General features: G+C 43.8%; 1 protein-coding gene across 1 annotated transcript in view; it reads left to right on the forward strand.

The window, feature by feature from the left end:
* LOC128306436 (uncharacterized) overlaps positions 1–27,082 on the forward strand; it is a 103,179-nt gene that overhangs the window by 50,988 nt on the left and 25,109 nt on the right. The window contains exons 3-19 of the mRNA XM_053043957.1: positions 5,019–5,069; positions 5,484–5,642; positions 8,662–8,696; positions 9,054–9,062; positions 9,350–9,429; positions 9,575–9,644; positions 9,774–9,920; positions 10,255–10,548; positions 10,623–10,795; positions 10,880–11,049; positions 11,148–11,311; positions 11,377–11,692; positions 11,804–11,975; positions 12,729–12,848; positions 12,931–13,108; positions 13,363–13,513; positions 23,872–23,971. Coding sequence (XP_052899917.1) covers positions 5,019–5,069; positions 5,484–5,642; positions 8,662–8,696; positions 9,054–9,062; positions 9,350–9,429; positions 9,575–9,644; positions 9,774–9,920; positions 10,255–10,548; positions 10,623–10,795; positions 10,880–11,049; positions 11,148–11,311; positions 11,377–11,692; positions 11,804–11,975; positions 12,729–12,848; positions 12,931–13,108; positions 13,363–13,513; positions 23,872–23,971 — 2,389 coding nt within the window. The remainder of the gene's footprint in view (positions 1–5,018; positions 5,070–5,483; positions 5,643–8,661; positions 8,697–9,053; positions 9,063–9,349; positions 9,430–9,574; positions 9,645–9,773; positions 9,921–10,254; positions 10,549–10,622; positions 10,796–10,879; positions 11,050–11,147; positions 11,312–11,376; positions 11,693–11,803; positions 11,976–12,728; positions 12,849–12,930; positions 13,109–13,362; positions 13,514–23,871; positions 23,972–27,082) is intronic.

Genomic DNA, 27,082 nt, shown 5'->3' on the forward strand with positions numbered 1-27,082 from the left:
CTCATCGGTTCGTTCAACATGAACGACAACAAAAAAAAAACACACACACACCAGCACTACCTCATCTGCACAATGGGAAATCTTAAAAGTTTGGCCAAACTTCAGTTCCGTCCTGTTTAATATTGGCAGTCGGCAAACAAAGGCGAATGCCGAACGCAACTGCTGTACATGCACCTTATCCGATATCCTTGCTCTGCTATCATTCCAGTATCGTGGATTATTTGATATGGGCAGTGGAGTGGAGTGGAGCAGCAACAGAGTCCCTCCCCCCTCCAGAGCCAGCCGAAGGGATCAAGAATCAATTAGTGAGCCACTTTAAGTGGCACTCGATATGGGGGTGGTGGGAAGGGAGGTTTTTTTTATGCTTTTTTGCATACCATTCCACCCCATCCACGTCGGTTACAGCGGGCAAATCATACGCCATTAAAAATGGACGACCTACATTCGACGGATGATTTGACATTGGTTGTTCGGTCGCTTCCTGCCGAACGACAGGATGTGTTGCCCCCGCCCCGACGACGACAGGATGTGCATTGATCCGGTAATAAAAAATAAAAAAAAAAGCGATACCACATCCGTTCTGCATCTCGCCGTCCCCGTGATGCACACATTACTAACAAAAGCACCCAGTTATTGCCTTTCCGCACCGCTGGAAAGTGCAGCATCGAGGCGACGTCATTAAGGGAAACTAACTCCGTCAGGAACGGACGGAGGGGACCAATCCTTCTGGGCAACAGCGCATCGTGATGGTGAAGATACGTACCGCTTAAGCCGCACAAGTCGATGTCGAGTTCGATGGAAGTCGCGTCAGTCGCTACGTTTTACGTTACGTGCCGTGCCGTTAGGTTGTCGCCTACGCGCCATCACTGAGTCACCCAATTACGCTCGTAAAATGGCTTCCCCGCGTGAGGGTGCTCCCCCCCCCCACAGCCATCATCATCATTATCCAACCCAGTGCGCCCACACTCTCATTGACCAGTAAATGGGTAGAGTAGTTGATCGAGGCCACTCCATTGCTCCTCTTCTTCACCACCATACACATCCCAATGTTCCCGCCTCTTGTTGCCAAGGCAGCAAGAAGCCCTCGCTTATGAATGTGGGGGGACACACACACGAATGCGAAATAGTGATTGGCATCGGTTTGTAGTATCAGTGGAGCCGATTGCAGGGTAGCGCTGCAGAATAAAATCCTCGGAAGCTCCTCATGCGGAGCATTACACGATGAATTTTCGCTGAGGGCGACAAATAAAGGCAAATAACCTGGGGATGGGAGAAAAAACAGAGAGACAGCACACAGGGTAACCACAGCTACGCTTTCACGAGGACGCCCAAAGTAGGGCATGGGCATCCCAATGAAGTTCTTTTTTTTTTTGCTGCTGCTGCTGCTGTTGTTTAGCTGTAACTGAGCTGTTACTACTGCTGTTACACCGCCGGCGCAGCACGGCACGTCAACATGCAACCGTATATATCACTCGGTTGATTTATACCGACAGCAAACATAATCGGGCAGACGCGCGGATACTTTGCAAACTTACCGCCCGAAGTCGCTCCATCAACCAGTGCAGGACGAAACAACAACAGGGTGGCACAACAACAAAAAAAAACACACACAGAGAAGCATCTCATATTCCAGTCATGGGCCGGAGCGTGCTAGACGTACGGCAACACACTGTTCCACTGCCCACTGTCCCACTAATCCTCACGGTGGCACAACAGAAGAATATCACTGCATCACAATGTCATTGGACTGTAAAACTCGAACGATACAATCGAGATAATTGGTGATTGTCTGGATCCGTCGAATCTAGCGCATGGCAGCGGCCATTCCCGTTGCCATTCGTTCTCTCCCACTCACCGTTCTTGTGCACCGCAGTACCAGTAATGATTTCGTGCAACTTTGCCTGTCGGTTAAGCGTGGGTTGTGAACTGCGTGTGGGTTTGTTGAAGAGAGATAGCAAAAAACCGACTGTGGAGCCACTGGTTTCTGACTGCAATTAGTTGTACAATGGCATTTGTACTGCTGCCATCTCAGTCGCATTTAGTCTAAACTGTTTCTTTCTCTCTTTTTTTGTTCTGTTTGTTGTTCTTTCTTTGCAGGTAAGCCAGTTCATTGGTAATAATGGTCAACCGTCGGTTAATGTGCGGCAGCAGTACGAAACGAAGGTGCTGCGTGGAACGCTCCAGTCGGTGGCGTACTGCCGGGACCGAAATCCTGCACGCATTCGGAACGGTTTCGGTGCTTCGATTCGGCTGCTAGCTGCTAAACAGCATTTGCTAAACCCATCCAGCAGACGACCATGACAGTGGCGACGGCATCTGTGGCACACCGTATACACACGCTGCACAGTGATTCCAGTAGGCGATAGGGCCATGACTGTTTAAAGACACTTCGGGATAGGAAAAACAAAAAACAAAACCCCTCCCCAATTCCTGCCTAGTCGAGAGTCGTTAGTGGTGTGTGCGTGTGTGTGTCTTGTACTGCACCATTTTCTTTCACCATAGCACGGGGCGGTCCTCCAAACAGCAGACGGAACGCTTGACAGCGCCAGCGTCTAGGCTCCGCAGCATTCAACTAATCAGCATAAACGGTTACGCGCAGTGACAGCTTCTAACCGAAACCGAACAGCGGCGTACTAAGCAGCATCTTTTCAAACAGGTTTCATCTCGTATCTCGTATCTAACTCCTCCCGTACATGTGTGTGCGCGCGCGTGTGTATTGTGTGCGCGTTAGCTTTCCTGACATCTCTCCGTCGCTGGCTGCAGTCTGTTGGTGCCTGTACGATTACGTGTGCGTGCATGCGTGTGTGTGTGTTTGTGTGTATTGTTAGTTGGATGCGAGGAATATCGAATATAGCGGGCAGCCGCATCTCTACGGAACTGCTGTCGTTAATAGTAATCGTAATGTAATTTGTGTACATAGAGCGGCCGCTGCCTTCGATAGCGTCATACGTGTGCGAGTGTGCGAGCGCCATATGTTTCTCGTGTGTGTATACGTGTGTGTCCGTGGATAATCGCATAGCAGCCAATCCACACGAGCCCCGGAGAGTAACTCGGTTGATGGGTTTTTTTTTTCTTTTCTTGCTGTTATGTCTAAAAGATTGAAGATAAAGAACTTGTTGTAACTGCTCCAGTGTTCCTAACCGTGAAACGTGATAGGTGGGCTGGCTCAACTAGTTATATGAGCTTGAACGGAAACAAAACCGAGAACACTGTTTATCGCCCGTTCCGTGCGCAACACAGCATCCTTGCGTCCGACGGACGGAAATTGACGTGAGCGGAGTGAGGGGGGGGCGTGGATTAGTATACTCATCTGACAGTTGCAACTCGTACAAGCGCAAAAGCATACGCACACACACACCGAGAAAGGAACGTGCGTGATGTTACCTTGCTCCCCGGTAGCCACTCGCAGCAGGCAGTAGAACCGGTTTTAGCTTCCGCAAGCGTGTGCGTGAGCCGTATCTGCCAGTGTCGTGTGTGACGGGAAGGGAAGGAGCGCAGAGGAGGGGGAGGGAGGAGAGGCGGTGGCAACAGGCTCTGAATGGCATCGTTCAAACTCGCAAGCTCGCAGCACGTTCGTACGACACAGCTTTAGTAGTCATGAAACTAATGAGCCCACTGAGGGCGCTGCTACTGGCCCTCGTAATGACACTCGCCGAATCTGCTGGAGGTAAGGTTTGCATGGTAGTTGTAAATTAATTTTCCCCAAAAAAACAAAACAAAACAACGAAATCACAACCCGATTTGTGCGTACTTCGTGATCGTGAATGCGTGAACACTGTTCACCAGCTATTCGGTGCTGTGTTGGGATTCTAGTGTTAGAGGGTAACGGTGGATGTAGGGTAATTAAGAAGACGGAAGACAAAAATACATAACCTCACAAAACACAACCTGCTGCCGAAAAGCTCAGCACGATGGCGAACCTTCGCGGATAGAGCAACAAGCACACAAACACACCCGCGGCAACTGACAGCGGACAGGTCGCATATGACGGCGGCGAAAGAAAAAGCATCCACAATGCCACCAACTATAAGTAGCGATCACTGCTTGTGGCTATAGCTTAAAAATAGCTTGTACCACCAGTAGAACGGTGTGGAAAAGTGTGAAATACAGGCAAAATATAATAAAAAAAAACCACCACTGTGCGGGAGTGACAGCAAAATGGTGCTGAAAGAGTGGAGACAAAAAACAACAACCAAAAAAAAAACAGCGAATATCCATAATGGCCGTCCCCGTTGATAGACAAACCAACAACAAAACAACAAGCGTGCAAGTCACGCTGCGTTCGCTAATGGTTTGTTTTAGAATTCCTACGCTTTACCCGTGATTAAAGCAGTGCGGCAAAGCGTTTGGATTCTGAAACGAAACATTAGTAATCACCGTCGCGGCACCACGCTCCGGAAATCTGCCGGGCGCCATGACAGTTGGGAAAGTTGCACGCGACACACGGTTACGGGACAGACGTTATGCAAAATGTGCACACTGGTTCGGCGTTTCGGCACTGATGGGTTTATGAGCAGCGAGTTTAGTCACCGACCAAGAATTGGGTTTTCGAGGCTGGAGTAGTAACCTTCGTGGAGGTCGATGTCTAAGGCACAGGAACGCCTCGGAATGATGCAGCTAGCTACTAATTAAAACTGGCAATCTACCATAGCGTCTCGACCAAGGTCCACTGAGTGATGCGGTCTCGCAATAGCCAATGTTGACATCTTGGACATCTTGAACATCTTGGAATTCTGAAAGTTCGACGTCCAGCAAGTTTGCTAGCTTACATCGTTCATACGCGCCATTCATTATTATTCCAAATGCCTCCAACCGCCAAACCCTGGCACACTCTAAAAACCTGCTCGAGATAACTTTCACCAGCTGCACGGGCCGGGCTAGAACTCTGCAAGCAGATGTGCTAACAAATGTTTACACAGCGTTCTACACGTCACTACAGATGTTTCCATGTTCCATTATCTGTATACCGTCTAATCGATACTCCCCCTCCGTTACTTTGCTTAATGAACTCTTTCCAGAAGCCGACTACACGTTAGATGATTCATTCTGGAATGAAGAAAGCCCAGTAGGTAAGTTTTTGATGAGCCCCCATGAAACCATTAGCCCCGTGCCAGAAACAGACGAACTTCCGGGTGCAAAAAGACAGGGACAAAGTTTGACATCTCGCCACATCTTGTCATTGTCTTTGCGCGCTCGGTTCGTTTGTTTTGTTTGCTGAATGCGCGCGTGTGTGTGTGTGGGTTGTGTGTGACGCTTCCTAGTCGCTTCCTGGCACTATATATCCCGGATGACAAGTTTCACTACCGGGTGGAAGTGAAAAGTTTCACCTTCCCTGTCTACATCTACTCCCCCCCTTATTTACAATCTCGGTATGCATGAGATTGCCGACGCGGAAGATGGAACTTCCCTGGTCATCTGTCACACACGCCTCACCCGTCACACTCGCACGATACTCTAGTGACCGCGCTTTACCACTCTTACAGGTGAGGTGGAGCGTCTGCTGAAGGAGCACCAGCAAAACCAGGAGCTGGTGGATAAGATCGGTAGCAGTTACTACCAGATCATCTATCCCGTACAGTTGCGCCATCATGAGAAGATGGGCATTTCCACGCGTGAAGTTAACCAGCCAAAGGTACGCTATCGCTTCCGCGAACCGGCGGATACGAACCGGACACGTACACGTAAATCTTATTATTATGAAGCTAATTATGCTGTGTATGGTGGTGGTGATGATGAGACGGGTGGAACGGTATGTGTTCCTTTCTATCATAACATGCATCCATTTCACGTATTTTCTTTTGTTGTTTTTGTTTTTCTTTGGTTGTTTCGTTTGATTTTGGATTTTGAGTCGCATCGTTTTGTACCGGCCATGGTCATGCGTATGTTTTGATTTTGTTTCGTTTTACATGCCCGACTGTATGTATGTGTGATACGGTTGAAAAGTACTCCCTGCGCAAGTAATGAGGTTTTGTAATAGCCAATGTCGACATTTTGGACATTCTTGGAATTCAGTTTCTAGTTCTTTCAGACATTCGGAATTCTGACAGTTAGACGTCCTTTCCTTAGCATTGGTGAGATAGTTTTGTTTGATCAGTAATAGAATTCAGCTCTGTAACTTCGATGCCTCTTCCGACAGATTTTGGAATTCTGTCAGCTCGAATTCCTTTCAGACATTCGGAGTTTTTACAGTTAGACGTCCTTTCCTTAGCATTGGTGAGATAGTTTTGTTGACTCAGTAATAGAATTCAACTCTGTAACTTGGGCGCATCATTCGCCAGTTTTTGGAATTCTGTCAGTTTGAAGTCCTTTCAGACATTTGAAGTTCTAACAGTTAGATGTTTGCTCAGTAATAGAATTCAACTCTGTAACTTGAACGCTTCTTTTGGTACTTGCGGCTTATAAGCTATAGTTGTTTCAGCTCAGGATTACTTAGCGTAGCTCTTAGTAATGTATCAAGGTTTTGTCACGCTAGCCGCATAAGCTAATTTGAACACTGCTGACTATTTATAACTTTTGTATCATATAGCTCAAGCTTGTAGTAAAGATCTTTGCTAATGATATAGACGCTCCAATTTTAATTGGACAGACTAAGCGAATATACATCAGAGTGGACTTTTGCAATTAGCGAAACTTAATGTCCAATTTGCCACAATGTGCAAACATTTTTAAAACAACTTAACTGCACCTTGCATCAGTGGAATAAAAAAAAACAACACATTACAACATCCATTACTTTCTAACCACAAAACCCAGTACTTCTTCAACCGACTTCGCATACAGTTCATGCTTTTGAAAATTTTTTATTCCATATATTTGTATATCTATATGAACATTTATCATAATTTTAGGTTACATTTCCCCTCCCATTTACCATCATGCTCTTACCTCATTCTCAACTCATTCATTCGCAAAAGAAGCATGATAGAAAGCAAAGGAAAGTCGTGTGAAATCTGTTTTGGGTTGCCCTTATGGGTTGTGCGTTAAGGCAAACAAACAGCTTTTGAGCAGTTCCGAGTGTGTTTAAAATGGGTTTTTGTGGAAAGATATTTTACTCGCAGCATCTTTCCGAGTGCGCGCATTAAAAAGCAACGCGTCACTCGAGAGCTGTTTGAGCTCTTAAGAACGTTCTCTCTCATCCCCATTTATCTTATTACGGCACTTGTAGCGCCATCTTTGCCACAATCCTTTGAGCAAATACATTTAGCACCACCTCACCCGCCTAGCTTTGTGGGTGCGTTTTCGCATCAGCCGTTACGGCTGACGTTAGACAAATATCGTCCAAAAGGACCATTTCGTGTTTCGCTAAACTCCCAATTGAAAGAAGAAAACAAACCAGAAATCTGATTTAGGAGGTAACACATTCTGGTGTTTTTTGGGGTTTTTTTTAAAGGTGACTATAAATGTACGCCCAAAATGGATTACATTTGTTTATTTTTCCGCACAAAAAAGAAACATTTTTGTAAAACCAGTGGTAGCATGATTTCTCTAACGTAAACGCTCGTAATCGGTGGACATTTTGAAGGACGATTAAATTAAAAAAATTATCTTATGAAATTAAAAGTAAATAAAAAAAATTCTGATAATCGTTAACGTAAGTCAGAGTTATATTGAAAAATTAAACATTAACAAGTATTCAAACATAAAACCTTTGCTTCTTCAAATGGATCATTTTCTGTTTTGAAAAACAGATTATTTAATAAAATAATCCCGTCACGTGCATTGCATACTTTTAGGCGCCTCATATGTATGGGATACCCCCGGGAGTACCGATCGCACAGGGGAAGGTGTAAATTTGGTCATTGACAATTCGGTTAAAATAAAAAAAAAGAAACTGAATCTATTCTTTTTGCTAGCAGAAGAGCGTACAACACCTTTTAATAGGATAATACCGTCACGTAAATTGCATACTTTTAGGCGCATTCTATTAAATGTGCACTAGCAAAGCAAGGTTACAACGGCAATGTTAGGGCAAAACAAAAAATAACAAAAAGCAGTACAGAATCGCTTTCTTAAGCCTATTTCGTAATGAACTTTGTGCGCGTAACAGGTAGATTTGTGACACTGTACCTTCATACAGGTGTACCATTGTTCGAGCAAACTTCCCGACCCCTTGTAAAGAAGCCTTAGTCTTATAGCTCTTATTTCAGCTGCACGACACTAAAACCCCATTTTACTAAGTGCCATTGCGCTCTCTTTGCTTTTAATGCAATTCGGTTTTCCCTCTCTCTTTCGTTTTCTCTTGCGATGCTGCGCTTTGTACACCGTTTCGCGGGGGTTCGCAGTTTCCACAGCGTGGCTACGACGGTAGCTACTCGGGAAGCGGTGGAGGCCGTGGTCGCTCGAGGGTAAGTGTTTTTCATCACCATTTCCGTATAATATACAGCAGCAAAACTGTGCGAAAATGTACCGCAAAAATAACCAAAAAAAAAACAACCCCCCTCTCCACACACACACACACACACAACTCCCCCGTCCCGCGCCGATACGGGATTGGAAGGGTCGATTAAAAATCTCAAACATTCATTAGGGAGCTTAATGGAAGGAAACAATCAAGTGATGAAAAATGAGATGCTGGTTTTCGCGTGCTCATCATCGTTTAGTGGTGGGATTGGGGATGGGGGTAGAGGGGGGCAGATTCCTGCCACCGAGACCCAATTCTAGGCCCCAAAAGACCCCACCCCCGAGGAGGATCTAACGTGGAGGTGGCAGCAGCAGAAAGAAACACAATCACGAGATTTGCATCTTCATCGCGTCAGCCGGATGCTTGTTAGCACACGTTTTTCCCCTCCTGCCCACCGCCATCTCCCCCCCTCCCCCCCAGTAAACCCCGTTCCTTGGGGGTCCGCTTATTCGTTAGCGGAAATCATAGTCATCCGTTTCCGCTCATCCGGACAATTGCTTTCGAAACAGTGTCGCCATCCGACGAGATCCAGGCGGGTTTTACCCGTGGTGCAGCCGAGTTGTTTGTTTCGGGGCCACCACCCGGGTGGTGGCCCCTGCGGGGTGACGGAAATGAACGTATTTATTGGGAAAAACGACTGCCTGTATCCGAGATGGGGCGGGCGGGTTTCTTCAAGGACACTGTGTCTACCCGGGGGCACAGCGCAACGATGGCACTTCGCTACATCTTCGCTGCTTACAGCGCGAGGTTAGCGAAGAACGGCACAGAAACTTATCAAACAACAAACAAAACAAAACAAAAATATTCCCAAAAGCGCACCCCTTTTCGTCGGTGACCTATCGAAGACATCGGTCAGATTAACGCCCCCGTTTTGCTGCTCTGTAATTAACCGGTAGCACTAATGAACCTTTCATCTTTCTCGCATTTCCATTTCACTCTCGTTTGCAGACTGGGAAGCATTTTCATCGAACATCACTTTTGATAAAAGCTTTTAACCATAAATTTCGATTAGATTTGGAATTAAATACGTGAGTATTCTGCTGATGGCGGGTGCAGTTCGTAGGCCGTTTGCGTCAGTTGCTACAACTGTCAACCCTTCTGTCGAATGTCCCGGTGCGATGCTTTCTTCTAATGCTTACGACACTTTACCACGCCTTTGTTCTCTACTTGCAGACAATTACTAGCTCCCAACATTGTACAGAAGCACTATCTACCTAGCGGGTTCGCTCAGGATTCACATCGAGTAAGTAGAAACGGCACAATAACTCCCACCCCTTCCGGAACCGATTCTAGCTGTTTGCCAAATTAAATTTCGCATTTTTTTTCTGCGTGCGATGGATGCGTCCTGGTTCTGTCTCACCTATTTCAACAGGAAATTGAACACTGCTACTACCACGGCACGGTTAAAGACTATCCGGGAGCTAGTGCAGCCTTCCACACCTGCAACGGTGTCAGCGGTGTGATACACGTCGGTAATGAAACGTTTGTTATTCATCCATTTTACGGAGGTGATTTATCGGTATGTTATTCTTCCATCTTCTTTCCGACTGTGCGTAGCAGGTTTGATGACACCACGGTTCACCGGTGCGCTAAGGAGTCTTGTCGGTGTTGTTTCAAGATGTTTGGACGCGTTCCAGCTGCGTCCAACTTCAACACGCACCCGTGTGTTGTTCGTTTGCTTTATTTTTGTTAGCTCCTTCACACATTTGTTTCTGGAGAAGGGTAGTATTCTCCACACCTAGAGGACTCCAGCAGCGCACGGTGACTCCTGTGACAGCTCTTTCTCTTGCGGACTGTTTTTTTTTTGTGTCGAACAACTACTAAAAAAAACCATTCCCCGTTCGTTTCAGCAGAAACATCCACATGTTATATTTGAAGCACGTACAAAATCAAATAAAGGCTGTGCGAATTCCGGCAACCTCGAGTGGAGGACGCGCTCCATACGCCGCGGCAGCAGCCATCATGCCGGGCTGGTGGAGCTGATCGATCGCAACGGTGCTGGCCGGTACAGGCGGGATGTGCGCGAAACCACCAAGTACATCGAAACGGCCCTCATTATCGACAAGGCGATGTTCCAGAAGCGCAACGGCAGCACCCGCACGGAGGTGGTCCACGACGCCATACAGGTGGCCAACATTGCCGATCTGGTAGGTGGCGGAACTCGCATCGCACGCTTCCTAACCCCGGAACGCGCACTAATTCTTTCCTTCCCCTTTCCCAGTACTTTCGAACGCTGAACACACGCGTGTCCGTTGTATATATCGAAACATGGCAGGGCCAGAATCAGGCCCAGATCGACGGAGGCAAAGATATTAGCAAAGCAATATCCAATTTTAACGACTATACATCTAGGAATTTGTATAAAATAGATAAAGATACGACCCAACTGCTGACGTAAGTATCGCCTGTTCCGTGTCTTGCGAGATGGAGGACTGTGTGTAATATCTCGCATCTTTTCCCTCCGCTTGTACCATCCAGTGGTGAAACATTTGCTGGCGGCGAGGTTGGCATGTCCGTACCGGAAACCGTGTGCACGCCAAAAGCTGTTGGCATTAGCGTAGACATGAATCCTTATGAGCCGCATCTGCTCGCCGGAACGATGGCACACATGATAGGACATAACATTGGCATGGGTCACGACGATAATCGTAAGTGCACGGAATGGTCCACCTTGCTGTACGCAACATACCGCTGGAGCTGTGCTGATTGTTTGTGTTTTTGTTGTTGTTGTTGTGTCGCACTATAGGTGACGAGTGCATCTGTCGGGACTGGCACGGTTGCATTATGTCGCAATCGATTGTCGGTCTAGAGAACGTCCAGCCGTACAAGTTCTCCGAATGCAGCCGGCTGGATTACATCGATGCCTTGCGCATTGGACATGGTCTCTGTTTGCTGAACAAACCGAACGAGGTAGGTACGAGCGGGGGGGGTATAGAACTATTCCGGTGCTAACGACACTCCTCCCGCAACATCAGGTGGAGCTCCGCAAGAACTGTGGCAACGGGATCGTTGAGGATGATGAGGAGTGCGACTGTGGCAGTGCGCTCGACTGCGACAAGACGGATCCGTGCTGTGACGGTATCACGTGCAAGCTAAAAAAGGAGTCCCAGTGTGCGACTGGGCCCTGCTGTGATAAATGTATTCTAAAGCCCCCGGGCGTCATCTGCCGCGATGCGCACAACGAGTGCGATCTACCCGAATACTGTAACGGCGAGTCCGGCCAGTGCCCGCCCGATGTACATAAGAAGAATGGTAACCCGTGCGGTATGAACTCGACCGGCTTTTCGACAGGTGGGTTGTTATTTTCGCGCTTTCCTACACATCCGACACAGTTTACATCTCTATCCGACACATCCGACAACTGCTCTAATGCCGTCTATCGCTCTCTGCTTGCGTGATTAGGTTACTGCTTCAACGGTGTATGCCCAACCCAGGCTGCCCAGTGCGAACGAATCTGGGGCTACAGTGGTACCGGTGCCGATCGCGTATGCTACGAACAGTTCAACTCGAAGGGCTCCATCAATGGCCATTGCGGCAAGGACAGCAATGGCAACTACATCAAATGCGAGCCTGAGTAAGTAGAATAGTGCGCTGCAGTGTTGGGTGAAATCCATTTCTTTCAGAGTCTGATATAGCATTCAGCTCCCTACACTATCCCTAGACAGGATAGTTAGTCCCCTGTAAAGGGAATTGGTTCCTATATGACTCCGTAAAACACCGGAATAAACATTAGAATCTGAGAGTTGACTCCGGAGAATTCAGAGGTTAACTTCGTAGAATTTCGACGTTAACTGTTGAATATTCCTGTGTTAATTCCAGAGTTTTGTGATATTATCTCCTGAGTAGCTCATAAGATCTCCGGAGTATTCTGGTGTTATTTGCTGAGAACTTTGGAGCATTACGGTGCTATTTCCTGGGTTACTTCTGAGACTTCCGGAGTAATCCGGACATAGTCACATCCAGAGTCTACTCTGGGTTTTTGTCTTCTCGATGTTGGATCCCGAGTATTCAAGTGGTAGTTCCGGAGTACTTCGACGTTAACGTTTTGTGATATTATCTCCTGAGTAGCTCCTGAGAACTTCGGAGTATTTCGAGAGTATTCCGAGAGTATTCCGAGAGTATTCAGAGTGTTCCAACTCCTGGGTAACTTCTGTGAACTCCGGAGTAACCCGGAGTCACATCCAGAGTCTACTCTGAGTTTTTTCTTCTCGGAGTTGAACTAGTATCTACTGTATCCATCACTACTGTAAGCTAGTATCTCATCATAAATTCAATAAAATAATCAATGTTTAATAATTGCAACGGCATACATCTCGCCCTCTTACAGGAATATCCAGTGCGGTTCACTGCAGTGTAAAGATGGTGACCGTACGCCAGTGGAGGACTGCAGTGAGCATCTGTACTCGCGGGCAATCATCTCCATACGTGGCACGGAGTACGAATGCAAGTGAGTAATGACGGGTGTAGTCAACGTAAGCTACAGTGTACACTGACTCCTACCTTGACAATACTCCCCGTGTCCTCTGCAGGTCAATCACTGGAACGTCCACCAACTCCAACACGCCACCGTTCGGGCTGGTGCGCGACGGTACACCGTGCGGTGATAATCTGATCTGTGTCAATCAGACTTGTGTCAGCATCTTTCCATACATCGATCAAACCAAGTGTCCGACAAACCACAACAATCTCGAATGCTCCGGCAACGGGGTAAGTCAGTAGAACCGTTTGATAATTTGCCTATGTCTGAATTTACGTGCCCGAACACTTTGCTGCCTGTCTGCCTGGTGCAGGTAATGGTACACACTACTCGGGATAGTTTATTCGTGTCGCAAATACCGCAAAAGATAAAGACGACACATGTCAGCGTACCTACCCACCGCTTTCTTTAGCCGATTGTTACTGTAACGTAACGTCCTAATCCTGCTTTTATCCTCCTCGCCCCCCCCCCCCTATACAAACAGGACTGTACCAACAACAATAAGTGCTTCTGCAAGTTTGGCTGGACAGGTCCGGATTGCTCAATACAGGCGCATATCACTACCACGTACTCATCGCCGGTCACGTCCACCACGCAGGAAACTGTCATCATGGAGAAGAAAACGACTCGTTACGGTAAGTCCATTCGTTGCCCATGCTAGCGCTTTTGCCACCAAAACCCAACAAACAACAAACCAAAAAAAAAAAACATACCACATTAAGTAGTGTTACTACTTGATCAGTTTCAGTTTTGTCCGATGGCTTTCGTTTTTGACATTTTGATGCTTTAGTTACGATACAACCGTATATATATATACCGATATATATAATTGTGTATACGTTCACGAAGATTTCGCTTAGGTGTTATCGATTAGGCAATAGAGAAGGGAAAAAAAACAGGATACAGACTACATCGTATGTTGCGATGCACATTTACTACCGCGTACAGTACAATGCTATGCCACTGTTAGATACAGCGTTATAGAGGCCGTCACACCAACATCACCATCCATGTTCATCAATAGTTAGACATGTAACGGCGGCGCTCAGGAAAAACTGGGCAAAGCTTATGGGTGGCGTTCCAGCACCGTAATGCCGCCTGGACCTAATTCCCAAATATCCACCCCACCGCGCAATTTCACTACTCCGCTGAGTCGTTACGTTTGGAAAACCTCGCCCTCCACCTACCTAAATACTGTACCCAAAACCCGTGGCACTTACAACGCATTACATCCTTTTGTAATGCGCATCGTAAACGGGCGGGGAATGAGCTGGAAGCCAGAGAGACAATGGGGTGTTTGGTTTGGTGATCCAAGGAAACGCCATCTTGTCGTAGCACCAAACAGAGAAATAATTGTCTGGCGTGAGTGTACACGTGTGTGTGTGTGTTTGTGTTTGTGTGTGTGTGTTTGCGCAACTCTCTGCCAATTAGGATGAACAATTTTCCGCTCATCTACCACTACTCTGCCTTCCAGCTCCTTCCCCCTCCTTCACCCGGGGAAAACTCCATCAGCAGCATCTCAAACTCGCATCCTCAGGATTTTGCCCGTTTTGCCGTCCTTTTGTTGGATCAGTGCTAGCCCTGTCCGTCAACCATCAACCTTAGCGTTTTGAGCAGTGAAAGAGTTCGGCGGTAGCGTAGAGTGTAGAATATTCTTCCCATTTTGCACAAGGAAAGGAAAAAAAAATGGACCAAACCCCACCTTTTTCGACACCTGCCTTGCTTTTGGTTGCCCAGATCGGGCAGATCTGGTTTATGGTGGTGTGTTCAGTGCTTGTTAGCGGTGTCCCAAACAACTAGCTGCCACACACGCCACATTTGCTGACCACTACTCGTGTCGGACGGAAAAAAACCGTACCCCAATCTCTCGTGGCTAGTGTCATAGAGCGGGACTTGGAACCTGAATAGTAGTATAGTAGATGCGGGGGTGGGATAAGGCAAGCAGAATGCGCTTACAACTCAAAACTAAACAGGCGGTACCAAAAACTGTCACAGCTCGAGCTCATCCTTAAAACAAACATACCACACATACTCTGCACAACAACAAAGTTTAACCGGTAACAAATTATGACAATGGTAATCGTCAACCTGTACTTGCCCTAGTAGGATACAGAGATGTACACCCACACAAACACACCATCACACCATTAAACGTTGTGTCTCGTTTTACGCTTCTATTAGACCAGCCAAGTATATTGAACTCGGTATTGAGCTCGCTTTGTTTCGTCTCGCATTCGTCAACGGTACGCACTTTCGCATCCGGTTGTCTGTCTGTGTGTGTATGTGTGTGTTTCGGGAAAGCACTCAAACGCATCGTCTGTTGGGTGCAGTTTTGCACACTGGCACACTCGACAAAGGATGGGATGCACTGCCCCCCTCTTTCGGTAGCTCTTTTCCCACGGCGCAACACACACAAACACACTGCGACGCATAGGAACTGATGGACCGTCGTAAAATACTGCAAATCTGACCAGACCCCGTTCAAACAGCCCGCATCTGTCCGTTCGCAAAAGCAACAGCCACAGCTCGAACAGATCAATACACAACCTGTGTTCCTATGTATCTCTACCCGCTATAAATTGTTTCTCTCCTTGTTTCTTTCTTCTCTGCCTACCGACAATTTCAACGCACAAATACCACTGCGAATCCCTGCTCACAAATATTCAAAAAAAAAAAAAAACAAACGAATATAAATCATTACAATTACAAATCACCAAATCAAAACAACCCATCCAACAACAACAACAACTACAACAACAACAAAACCCCCAACGCTCGTTGCGAACATTAACCGTGCGACCCGGCAAACAAACAAAAACCAAACCAATCCTCCAACAACGATCAATGCAATACACAAAAATTCGTAAACCAACACCAAACCAATCCAACCCTTGCCGTTATGCTCTCCAATACCCTCCAAACGCCGTTGTGCCGGAAAACGCGTCGCCGGGACAAATGCACGCAAAATAACCGAATACGAAACACCTGGTGCGCTCTCGTGCACTCGGGGGCCCCAACTCCCCCATTGTATCAACGTGCGAAACAACCAACACACACCGCGTATGGGAATATTGGCCGTTTTGTTTCGTAAATAACACCAAAAATGTACAAAAAAAAAACAAACAAAACTCTACCGACGTACGCGGCAACTGAAACGGATTCTGGATGCTGCAATCGCAAAACGCGCACCATCCATTATGTCTGTTCGCTTCACCATTACACACACGCACCAACCACGCACGTCCAATCATCGCACGTGCGACCGCCCTTCCTCCAAAAAAAAAAAAACATAAAACAAAACTTTTGGTCCGGCGAAACACTCCGATAACTCCTTCACTGTGCTGCACGCCGATGTACGCCGATACGTCAAACTGAAACCAAATACGAAAAAAAACCAACTCAAAAAAAAAAACCTAACCTAACATCCAATTCAAAAACCAACCATGAAAACAAACAACTGTATCGTGCATCACTGAAATTGGTGGTGGTCGACTTGAAATTGGATTTGGATTTGATGGTGCAAAACAAAACAAAACACCAAAAACAACCCCTAAAAATCGAAAAAAAAAACCCCACACACGCACAACCAAACATAAACCAAACGACGATGGTATTGCAACGACAAAACAAAACCAAAATCGAAACGATGGTTGGGGCCCGCGTAGATCACGACCAGGGTAAAGTGAGCACCCTGGCGATGGTAATCATGTTAGTGGTAATCGTCAAATGTGTCTTCCTTTGTTTCGCGTTAATGGCTGTTTGCTACAGGTAAAATGAACCAAAATATACTTGTGTCTCTGTGTCAAAATTCACACTCATTCAAAACTTCCTTTTGTAACTGTGCTTGTGTCCCCCTTAAAACCAAAATTCAATCAAACAAAACAACAAAAAAAAACAAAAAAGAAAAACCAAACAAACACACAGAACCTTTTTCTCTCTCCTTCACAAAACAACTTGAACCACTCTTGGAAAACTTCTTCTCCATCGTGTTTTGTGTGCGTGCAGTATAGCGTGAATGCATTTACGCTACGTGCGAGGGTTTGTTTTTGTTTAGTTTACTCACATGCTAGCCACTGTGCAACCATTAAATGATACGGATGTGTCAACAGGTTGGCTTTTTACGGCGCTTTTTGTCGACGGCGAAGGGAGCCGGTAAGCAGAATGGTAGTCCTGTTGCCTTCAAAACACGACTCGCATCGTGTCGGTGCACTCAACTACACTGCCTGTCAGAACTGTCAAAATTCGACAGCTAGTGTTTGACGTTTGCACCGTACACAGTGGTAGTGTCTTAGCTACGTGCACTACCATTCTGCTGTCACTGCAATGACATTTTTGGCTGCTAATCAACCACGCTAACAACAGATAAGTGTTAGCAAAGCACAACGTTATTACATTCAATTAGCAAAATTTGTTGCAAAAAATGAAGGCACTGCAATGCAACTGCTTTTTTTTGTTTTGTTTTGTTCTATTGTTATTTTCAATTACACATACAGACAAACGCAATCCAAGCGTTGGTTTGTGCTGGAATTTGTAAGCAGTTTGTTCATTCGCAAAGCGAGATGTGATGTGCAAACTGACACTGTCATTTTTGACAGCTGCCTATATCTCTAGCAACTTGTTTTCTTTTTTGTTGGAGTCTTCTTCTTCTTCTTTACTCGTATACTGAACTTCGCCCGATCGTGCTTGTCGGGTTTTCGCCCCGTTTCACCATTCATCCTCAACATAGTCATATCGGTTTTCTCGAGTCCATTTGGTTCCGTTAAGCTCAGCTCACTTTCTTTTATGTGTGTGTGTAGTTTTTGTTTCTTCTTTATCTCTTGTATTTTTCTTTTGTTTTTCCGTTTTTTTTTTCAACACTCTTCCAGAGCCCCTAAACCCACTCCCGATTTGCCTGCTGTACAAGCACGCAGGCGTACGACTAATAAGCTGAATAGCGGCCTAAAGCCCACTGCTTAAGAAAAGGAATTGGATTGACACGATGGAGCAAAATGTAATGCGAAGCACGTAGTTGCGAGCGTTAATGTACCGATGGTCACCGATGGGGGGAACGAAACTTACCACCTGCGAGTGAAATTTATAGCCCAGGGCCTGGTTGGTCGTCTCAGTTAAGTTGACTAGTATAAATGTAGCTTTCGTATGGCTGGCAGCGGGCTTTACCGTTGCCTAGCGTCAGTTTCACTTCTAGATGTCATGTTTACAACTTGAAACCGTTGCTGTTTACATCGTAGAGTTCAAACAAATAAATGATAAGCAGTTTACTAATGAGAAGAAACGGTCTTAGCTTGATGAAATTTTTTATCAACACCCACGCATGATTGTTGGCGAATTTTTAACCCGATCAATCATCTGTACATATACTAACCCGTAACTGTACAAATATCCGTGACAGAAGCGACACTCCATCGCTTGTACATGAGGTTTTATCCAACGGTGCTGCTGGGTATATTTTAAATCTCACTCTGCTGCAGCTGCCCAATTACGCTTTCGTACCTGCTTGCGTAATTGAAAAGGTCCTGCGAGGCAACCAGGCTACACAGTTTTGTCTCATTCTGTTTATTTTCTTTTAACTGTATCATTTCTCTCGCTCGTTGCTCTCTTTCTCCTTACTTTAACCATATCCGTCCACATATCTGTTACTCTGTACCAACCGTATTTTAGCCACTCTGCAATAGTAACGTTTCTGTCAATGTCTCAATGTTCGCACACACATACATATCCTTTTAGCTAGTCTGTTATTATGTTTCGTTTTTTATTTTGTTCTTTTTTGTTATTAATGAATCTTGTTGAACAATGTTTTTTGTTCTGTTTTGTTATTACCTGCTATTGTTATTTCTTTCTTATATATTGTTTTGTTTTTAATATTGTGTTTAAATTATCTTATTAAATTTCTTTTTTTTTATTTCAATTTGTCCTCTCCTTTACCTTATATTCATATATCATCTTTGTTCGTTTTTTAAATGTTTCTTATAATTTATTTTTAAATAAAAAAAACCCATCCATCCATACCAAAATATACACCTCACTATCCGCCACATCTTTCTCACCGTTTTCTTACTACTTGTTTGTATCGAGTGTAATTGCATATACATACTACATATGTATATAGATATTTACGTTTATTTTGCATATGTTTACTTTCGTATGACGTGTTGATGTGTTGTGTGCCGTGTAACTCTGTCAATCTGTGCCTACTGTTAATGCATTGGAAGTACGTTGCAAACCAAAAAAAAATCAAATCTTATGTAATAACAAAACAAAACAAAAAAAACATACAAAACCCATGTCACTTCGTTTTTTTTATAACTGTCTTCTTTCTCTCTACCGTTTCCGTTTTTCGAAAGCGTTTGTTTTCTGCTGTTTGTAATTTCATATCTGTTGTATACGATGATGCCTCTTCATCCTCACTTCTGCACTACCATTGTTATCGCTCTTCCTCCTTCCGTTTCCGTTTTCCACCTCTTTGTTCCATTACCCTAAGATGCGTTTGTTTTCCAAGTCGTTATGATGTACCAAAAAAAAAAATAATGTTAAAATTGTACTGGAAAAAGAAACTCTCAACCAAAAAGAACATACTATTTAAACCAGATGCCGAATTTCTCTCGAAACAGAAGCAGCTAATACAGCAAACTTGTGAGACTCTTTCTTTAGTCGTGTTTGGTTTACAACTTTGTGTTCATTTCACTATAATATGGCGATCTACTTAACGCGATATACTATTACGGTGACGAATATTATGTGATTCTTTGTCAAAACTGTGTTTTCGCGGGTATCTCTATACACATCTTGGTGATGACACGTCCTCTTTACTGTTTACTACCACTCTGCACACGTTAATCATATATAACCTCACGGTTTTGTCATGTTTTATTTCTCTATTCAAGACAAACTCTTATTGTGCGGATGCTGAACATGTTGCGAACTCGTCATCTGTTGACGCATATCGTTTTGTATTCGTTTGATATCCACCACGTTTTCTCCAAACACTATTATGCACATACTTCTATTAATCTTAAGTTTTCGTACTTATCCATGGAAATACTAACACTGTGGAATACTAGAAAGCGCCAAGTTCTTGGGCGATGAAACCTCCGTTTATAATGCCTAGCCGAAGAATTCTTGGGAAATATCTCGTGTAAAGCACAAAGGAAGATATAGTAGAATTGGAACGTTAGCCATCGGATTGTTTGGTGCTAGTCGCACCACATGGACATCTTCAGCTGTTAGTGTCTCATTTTAACACATAATGAAACGGAAAAGAATTAATTAATTGACAGAGATGAAAGTACCACGTTACTGACTTGTTGTTTGTAGAAACCAAGGGAATCGAGAAGTATAAAATTTCGAGGAAAAAATATAAACTACATGTTGCAAATGATGTTTGCATGGTTGCTTTCATCTCCGACCCCTACCCATTATACACCGTCAGAGGTGGGGATAGACTGGATAGTTTTTTTTTATCGTGGCCTTTCAACTTTCTCTCACTCGCTCTTGCACTGCAACGTTGAAATTAAATCTGTCTTTCAGCAGGATTTTTGAAATTTAATTTCCCGTTCCTGGAACTGACTTTTCGCAAGGATTCGATGGCGTCAATTATCTTTTTTTTTAAAGAGTCTTGTTTATCATTATCATGGCTATGCAAGTAAAACTAGAAGAGATGGTAGAATAGGGGAAACATATCAAATACAGTGTGTTTATTCGGCTGCCTCATGTGGTACAGACACTTATACTCCACGTAGTTGGACGTTGTCCCAGCTGGGCGTAAAATAAAACCTTCCAAAACCTATCCGTTTCCATCAACTCCAGGGTAAAATTACTTCATTTACGGTACGGAACAATACATAAAAAAAATTGGTGCGTAGTGCGTCGCACGCAATCCGCTAGATGTCGCTCGAGTGTCAAATAGTTTTTTTCGATTCTTATCTCTCGCTCACTCTCTCTCATTCTTTTTTCTCGCACGCACAAGCAAACTGTTTCCTTTCGCACGTCAGGTTTTGACCTCCGGATAGTGAATTTTTGCCCGATAACAACGCTCGTGTACGTTCCTGGTGCACGGCACAACACTGACAGGGTAGCGAAATCCCTGTGATGTCAACAACGAGCTTTCAATCATGGTACGGTACGGGACGTTTAAAAAATGTCATGCCCACCGGCGTGTACCGGGCTGTTACCATCCAGGCACCACAACAGCTGGACCAGGGAATAGTCGGAACCGTCTATTTGATGTTGAATATTTTTGCTGAATTTTCGTACCACCGTACCTTGGTGGAGGGGTAGAAAGGTCACCGTGTTGCTTGTAGCTGAACCTTTTTTTCCCGTATAATTTTTTTCTTCTTAAATGTGTTGCTCTGAAACGTCGGGAACAATCTACCGGAATGGTTTGAAAAGCCCGTTTGCTGATGTCCAAGACACAGGGACACGTTCGATTGGTTCGCCCGATACCTAGAATCTCGGCGACGCAAGGCACAGTGTTCCCTTTGTGCGGACGAACGGTTTTCGCATATACATCAATGTCATTAGAAGGAAGGCAGCTAAAAGCTAGTGCAGCAACATACGTGATTGATTCTTTTGCTCGACGACCATTCCCGGCGATACATCAGACGCTACAAGAGTCAAGGCCTTTTTTTCGGTGACGTGCTATACATCACAACATCCCAGGTGCTTTTTCCGGGTATGTGCGTGTGTGTATTTGTACTTTGGATGGAATCATTTTGCAAACCGAACCGACTTGGATATTGGAAAATTCTTGCTAGTGCTTTAATTGCTTAAGGCATATCTGAGATACGCAATGAGACCTATCTGGGGAGTATGGGTTGGTAAATATTTATCAAGCTGGCAAACATCATCGGCAATAATTCTTGCATCTTCGCTTCCCATCCACCTTTTTGGTGGCCGTGCTCGTCTACCGCGATCGTTATTATATTAAATATGCTGGGTTTGCTTATACCTAACCTAAGGGCGTACATTTGTTGTCTTCGCAAAATATCTTGAGTGACTCCGTTTAGCATCTCCCAGATTATCACTCTCTATCTCTACTTTTACCTTCATCTGTATAACAGTTCGATTTGTTGGACAGTTCGTAGTGCACTGGTAGTAGTAGAACATTTCCGGCGGACAGACAGGCACGCATATGTTTAGTTTTACTTGTTTGCTTTTGTTTTATTATTTTTTTTTCTATTTCTTTGTTTTGGTTTTGGGACAATAAAAATTAACCCCCAATACTGAAGATTACCATTGTCATAAACGGAAACGGAAAACAACACAATGTTTCTCGCAAGCAAAACCTCGAATCCGCGTAACGTTTAGTGTCCTAGAGGTACATTTTGAGTAGCGTGTTAAGATGCCTGTATCGTTTTCACCAAACCACCAAACCACTGGGTTCAGACAAAAGTCAAAAGTGGAAGTCTTCAGCATATATGGTACCAAACTATACTTTACATGGCTTTGTCTAACACAACTTAAGACATCTGCGCATACTAACAGTGTCACTAATATTTCATTGTATTGCTGTTATTGTAGTCCGTCTCTAACAGTGAAATTTTGACATAACATGTAGCGGCTGTAGCGGCGTCTACACCAAACCGCCTTCAAAGCTTCAATATCATAATTATCGTGTAGCGCTTATCGAAACACCTGAGTTGAATGTACTGTTCACGAAAGAATTCAACCGGTGGCAGCGTCCTCTACTCATTTCAACCTTCATCGTTCGCTCAGGGCTTCCTTGCGATCTCTCCAACTACTCACACTCACAGACAACTCACTAGCAAAAGGAATACACAAACGAAATAACGCCTAGTTAGTACTCAACTCAGCAGTGTAAATGAACATCGTAAAGTGACAACCATTTTGCACCGACACTATGACCCATCCAAATGTAACAACAGTGAGCGGTGTTTGCGTAGCGTCATTTGCTTACGATTATTTAGTTGTTCGTTTTGTTTTTGTCTTACTTTAGTATATGAACATTAAAAAAAAATATCCCCAAAACAAAACAACCCCAAAAATTAGCAACAAACTAGATATGAGCATTACTAAAACTGTTCTCTTCTCTCTTCTTTTCTTTCTTTGTCTCGAAATGAAACCAAATACCAAAACCGACACGTAAAACTAAACAAATACCTGTACGATTGTATACACGCACACACGCATACACACGCATGTATTACCGGGTGGCAACCTAATATGCTAAAAATATGATATATTTATCTTGCGATACAAAAATCAAAATCAACAATAAAAAAAACTTATAATACAAACAACTAAACAAAACAAAATGGAATCATCGGGGGAATACACACACAAAAATTGCACACTGTCGGTTGTCTTGCGACTGTTATACGACTGTCATTTGTTGGGCGCGCATATACTAAAAACCAAAAAACCTCTTCGAATGCCATCTGTCACGAATATGGCGGCGTTTGATGAATACTTGGAATGAACCAAAAACACACTAATCTCAACGTGATCAATGTGCGCGTGTATGTCCTGTAATGTATATAAATGCAAAACGTGCTCATCTACATGCATCTACATCTACTTAACCACTACACTCGCTTGTGTGTGTATGTTCATACCACTCGCTTGTCGTACGGCCATTCGCAATACATGAATGTGTGTGCGTGCGCGATTCATGCGCGCCTGTGTATATACGTTGTGCGTGTGTAACGATCCTTACTGCCGAATGATACTGATGCGTCGCGATCGCAAATCAAAACTTTCCATCGACACACACCTCTATATGAACATCAACATATACGATCCACAACAAAAACCAATACTCCGCATTACTATACAAACACACACGCAACGGGAATGAAACAAAAAAAAACAAAACAACAAACAAAATCCAAACAAAATGTGTCAACGCAACGCAACCCTGCGTGGGTGGTGGCAACGGCATCTGCCCATACTGCCGCTAAAACCATTACTACTGACCACCGCCAACAACGCGCACCTGACACGCATATAAAACCTGGATCTTCGGCACTGCCAACAGCCAACTACCACGGCTCAAACACAGTGTTTCTAGTCGGTGTTTTAATGTCGGTTGTTGGGGGTGTTTTTATAACGTTTGCTCTGATGGCTTTGTGCTACAGGTCAGTTGTAGTACATAATAACTTCTCCTTGTGCCTAAGGTTAGTGACTTTTTCCGTTTTTGTTGATTCGTTTTCATTTCTATCACGAAACCAAATATTGCTACTACTACTAGTATAATCTACTGCTGCTACTACTACTACCTTCTCTACAAAATTTACCAAAACAAAAGATTAAAAAACATACACACACTAGTACTAAATACTACCACTAACTACTAACTCTATTCTACTGTTGCCAACTCTAACTTTACCACTATCAGTATCTACTCTTAGCCTTCTGCCTCCTACTTGAATCAGAACTGTTTCCATTTTCAATACCTTCAATTTCTAACCACATTTAAAATACTACTAATTCTATTACTACAACTACTACTACTGGCTACCACATCACTACTCTTCTCGACTCTCTTTACTGTAACTCTTGCTAAAGAAACACACACAACACCAACTTCCAAACAACAAAACCAACAAATATAAACTATCTCTCTCTCTCTCTCTTCTCAATCACTCATACCAAAAAAACAAAACGCATTACCACTCTTGAACCTGTTCTTTTTCATTAGCTTGTACCAACATAATAATAATAATAACAATAATAATAATAATAAAAAACCACAATTCTACCGACTGTACTGTGGCCAAGAGAAGTTCTCTCAAAGCTAACAGCTGCTACTTCATAATCAACCGAGCCGTGCGGAAAAACTATTAAAGTTACAAAAAGTATCCCTAGTTTGCATGATACGGAGCCAACAGCTCTTTTAGTGAATTTCGTTTTACTTTCTAAACTATATCTAAAACTACTAAAACGCAACAACTACAACAACAAAAAACCATCATCCTCAACCTCCTGCTTTGCTTCTTTCTGCTTTCGCTACACTACACGCGCTGTGTTTGTGCTTTTTGCGCTCAAACTATAGTTCCCAAACCACCCACCTGAAACACAAACTGGACGGATAGCATTTGCAATGTGATACCGTGTTTTTTTTTTAATGCAAAATTCTCCTTCCTTTTTTGGCAAACACTTTGCACCCACCGGGCGATCACTCGGAACGATTTGATTTTTGTTTCATGCTGGTTGATATGATTTGGACATTGCTATATGTACGACAAAACCTTTATTCTAAACTTTGCGTTTATACTGTTTCCTTCACTTGGTTTCATCATACGCGTTCTAATGATGTTCGCCAAACTATCTCTGCACCCAAACATTGCTGAATTTGTTTTAAGCACGTGTTTTTCCTTTTGGTCGGAGGAAATTTGCTCCTAAAGGTATGCAATATATGCGGTTTCACTGGATTTACCAAGGGAAAGCTTAGAAGCCATTGTGTACTAGTCTTTTTTATGATGTCCGTAAACAACACGTTGCATTACTCGACGTTACGTCACGTAAGTTACATTCAAGCTAAAAGTGTAACGATATTGCATATCTTTAGACGCTGCGAGTACTAATTTATCATCATGTTGATATTTACACTTTTACTAATTTTAAATATTCTGTCTCATGGTTTTATGTTGTACTTGAATATATCTTCAGATTGCAAATTCTGATGTTTTCTGCATTTTATAAAATATTATTTAATATACGCAGTTATGAACTGAATTCAATAGAAGTAATTAAAGTACAAGAATAAAATTTAATCTACATCAGTATCGTTTGGGACTGTAAGCCACCTTCGTCCATTAGTTCATAATTTACTTGATAGATGGCGCTGCTTCAAATTAATAGCAGTGCAGGAAGTCTCCGAGTTACACTATTATAGCGAAGTGCAATAATTTATTAGTTTAATTAATTAAATTTTCATCAAAACTCCGCACAAATCAAATACCAGATAAATACTAAGATGAAATATAAGTATACCGAGAATCTAGTCGACTTGCAAAACCATTTCAGTTCATAATAGGGCGAATCACAAACAAAAGATTTTAGTTCTAAACCAGTCACGTTTGTCCTTATGTTCGCAATACTATTATTTTCACCAGCGAATCCTTCGAGCGTGCGACATAGTTATTACGTGCTAAAGTTACTCAATCATGCAACAAATTCGTTTCATTGAAAATTATTACAAATTAAATTCTAAACTCAAGCTAACCGGATGAATCAAGATGCAGATTGTTAATTATTTTGCTAATAGATTGTTGCCAATGTCAAATGTTTCACCGCATTAGGGCACCACTACCGGTTCCGGTGGACATTGTGGATCAAAAGCTGCGTCCATAGTCTTACCCTGAGCTTTTGAGCAAATTGAATTATAATTGACCGAGAGATGTTTCGCTTTACCTGTCGCACGCTTCCCGGACTTTGTTGACTAAACGACGAGCACTGAAAGTTATCCGACATCTTTCCGGACGAATAACATTAGCAAATACCGTAAATTACATCCATCCTTATCGCTCACATCGACATCCTAGTGACTTATCGATGACTTGTTGTGCCTGGTTTGCCACTCAATTGGAATCAATTTGACAGACGAAGGACAATTCTAGCGCACCTGGGTGTGTGTGTATGGGTGTGCGCTCAAATTGCGATCCAAGCCCAATCAAAGCTTTCCAGCAATTTGGCGTCGCTTTGCAACTTGCAAGTCGAGACCCGTGTGGGCAAGGCCCACACCAACACACCCAGCGCATGCAGTTTGGGTTTGCTCACTAGAAAACGTTTGCGGTTTTGCTGTGGGACGTTTATCACCAGCCTTCGTTTTTTTTTTGTTTTAACACACCTTATCCAACATTTATACGAGGCGTTTTCTGTAGCTGCATCCCGATTTTCTCGCTCGCCGTTTTTTTTAGCTCTCTCTCTCTCTTCTTTTTCTTCTTCTACGGCCTCGGCTCCATGCAAGAGCCATGTTTGTTAACACGTTTGCTTTCCATCTCTCTTATCCCATTCTGTAACTTCTAATCCTACCCGACACAATGTTTTACGCTCTTAACAAAACTTTTTTCCCCATTTGTTTGTTTCGTTTAGCAACTGCAAATATGGCATGTATGTTACGCAATAACTTAACAGAGTTTTATTTCATCTTTCTACTTTAATGCGTGTGTGTGTTTTGTTTTAAATCTGCATGTTTAACTCGCTTGGTTTTCGATGCTGCACGCCGGATTGTCTGGCTTTTCTAG

This window comes from Anopheles moucheti, chromosome X, assembly GCF_943734755.1.
Source record: "Anopheles moucheti chromosome X, idAnoMoucSN_F20_07, whole genome shotgun sequence".
Taxonomy (NCBI): Eukaryota; Metazoa; Arthropoda; class Insecta; order Diptera; family Culicidae; genus Anopheles; species Anopheles moucheti.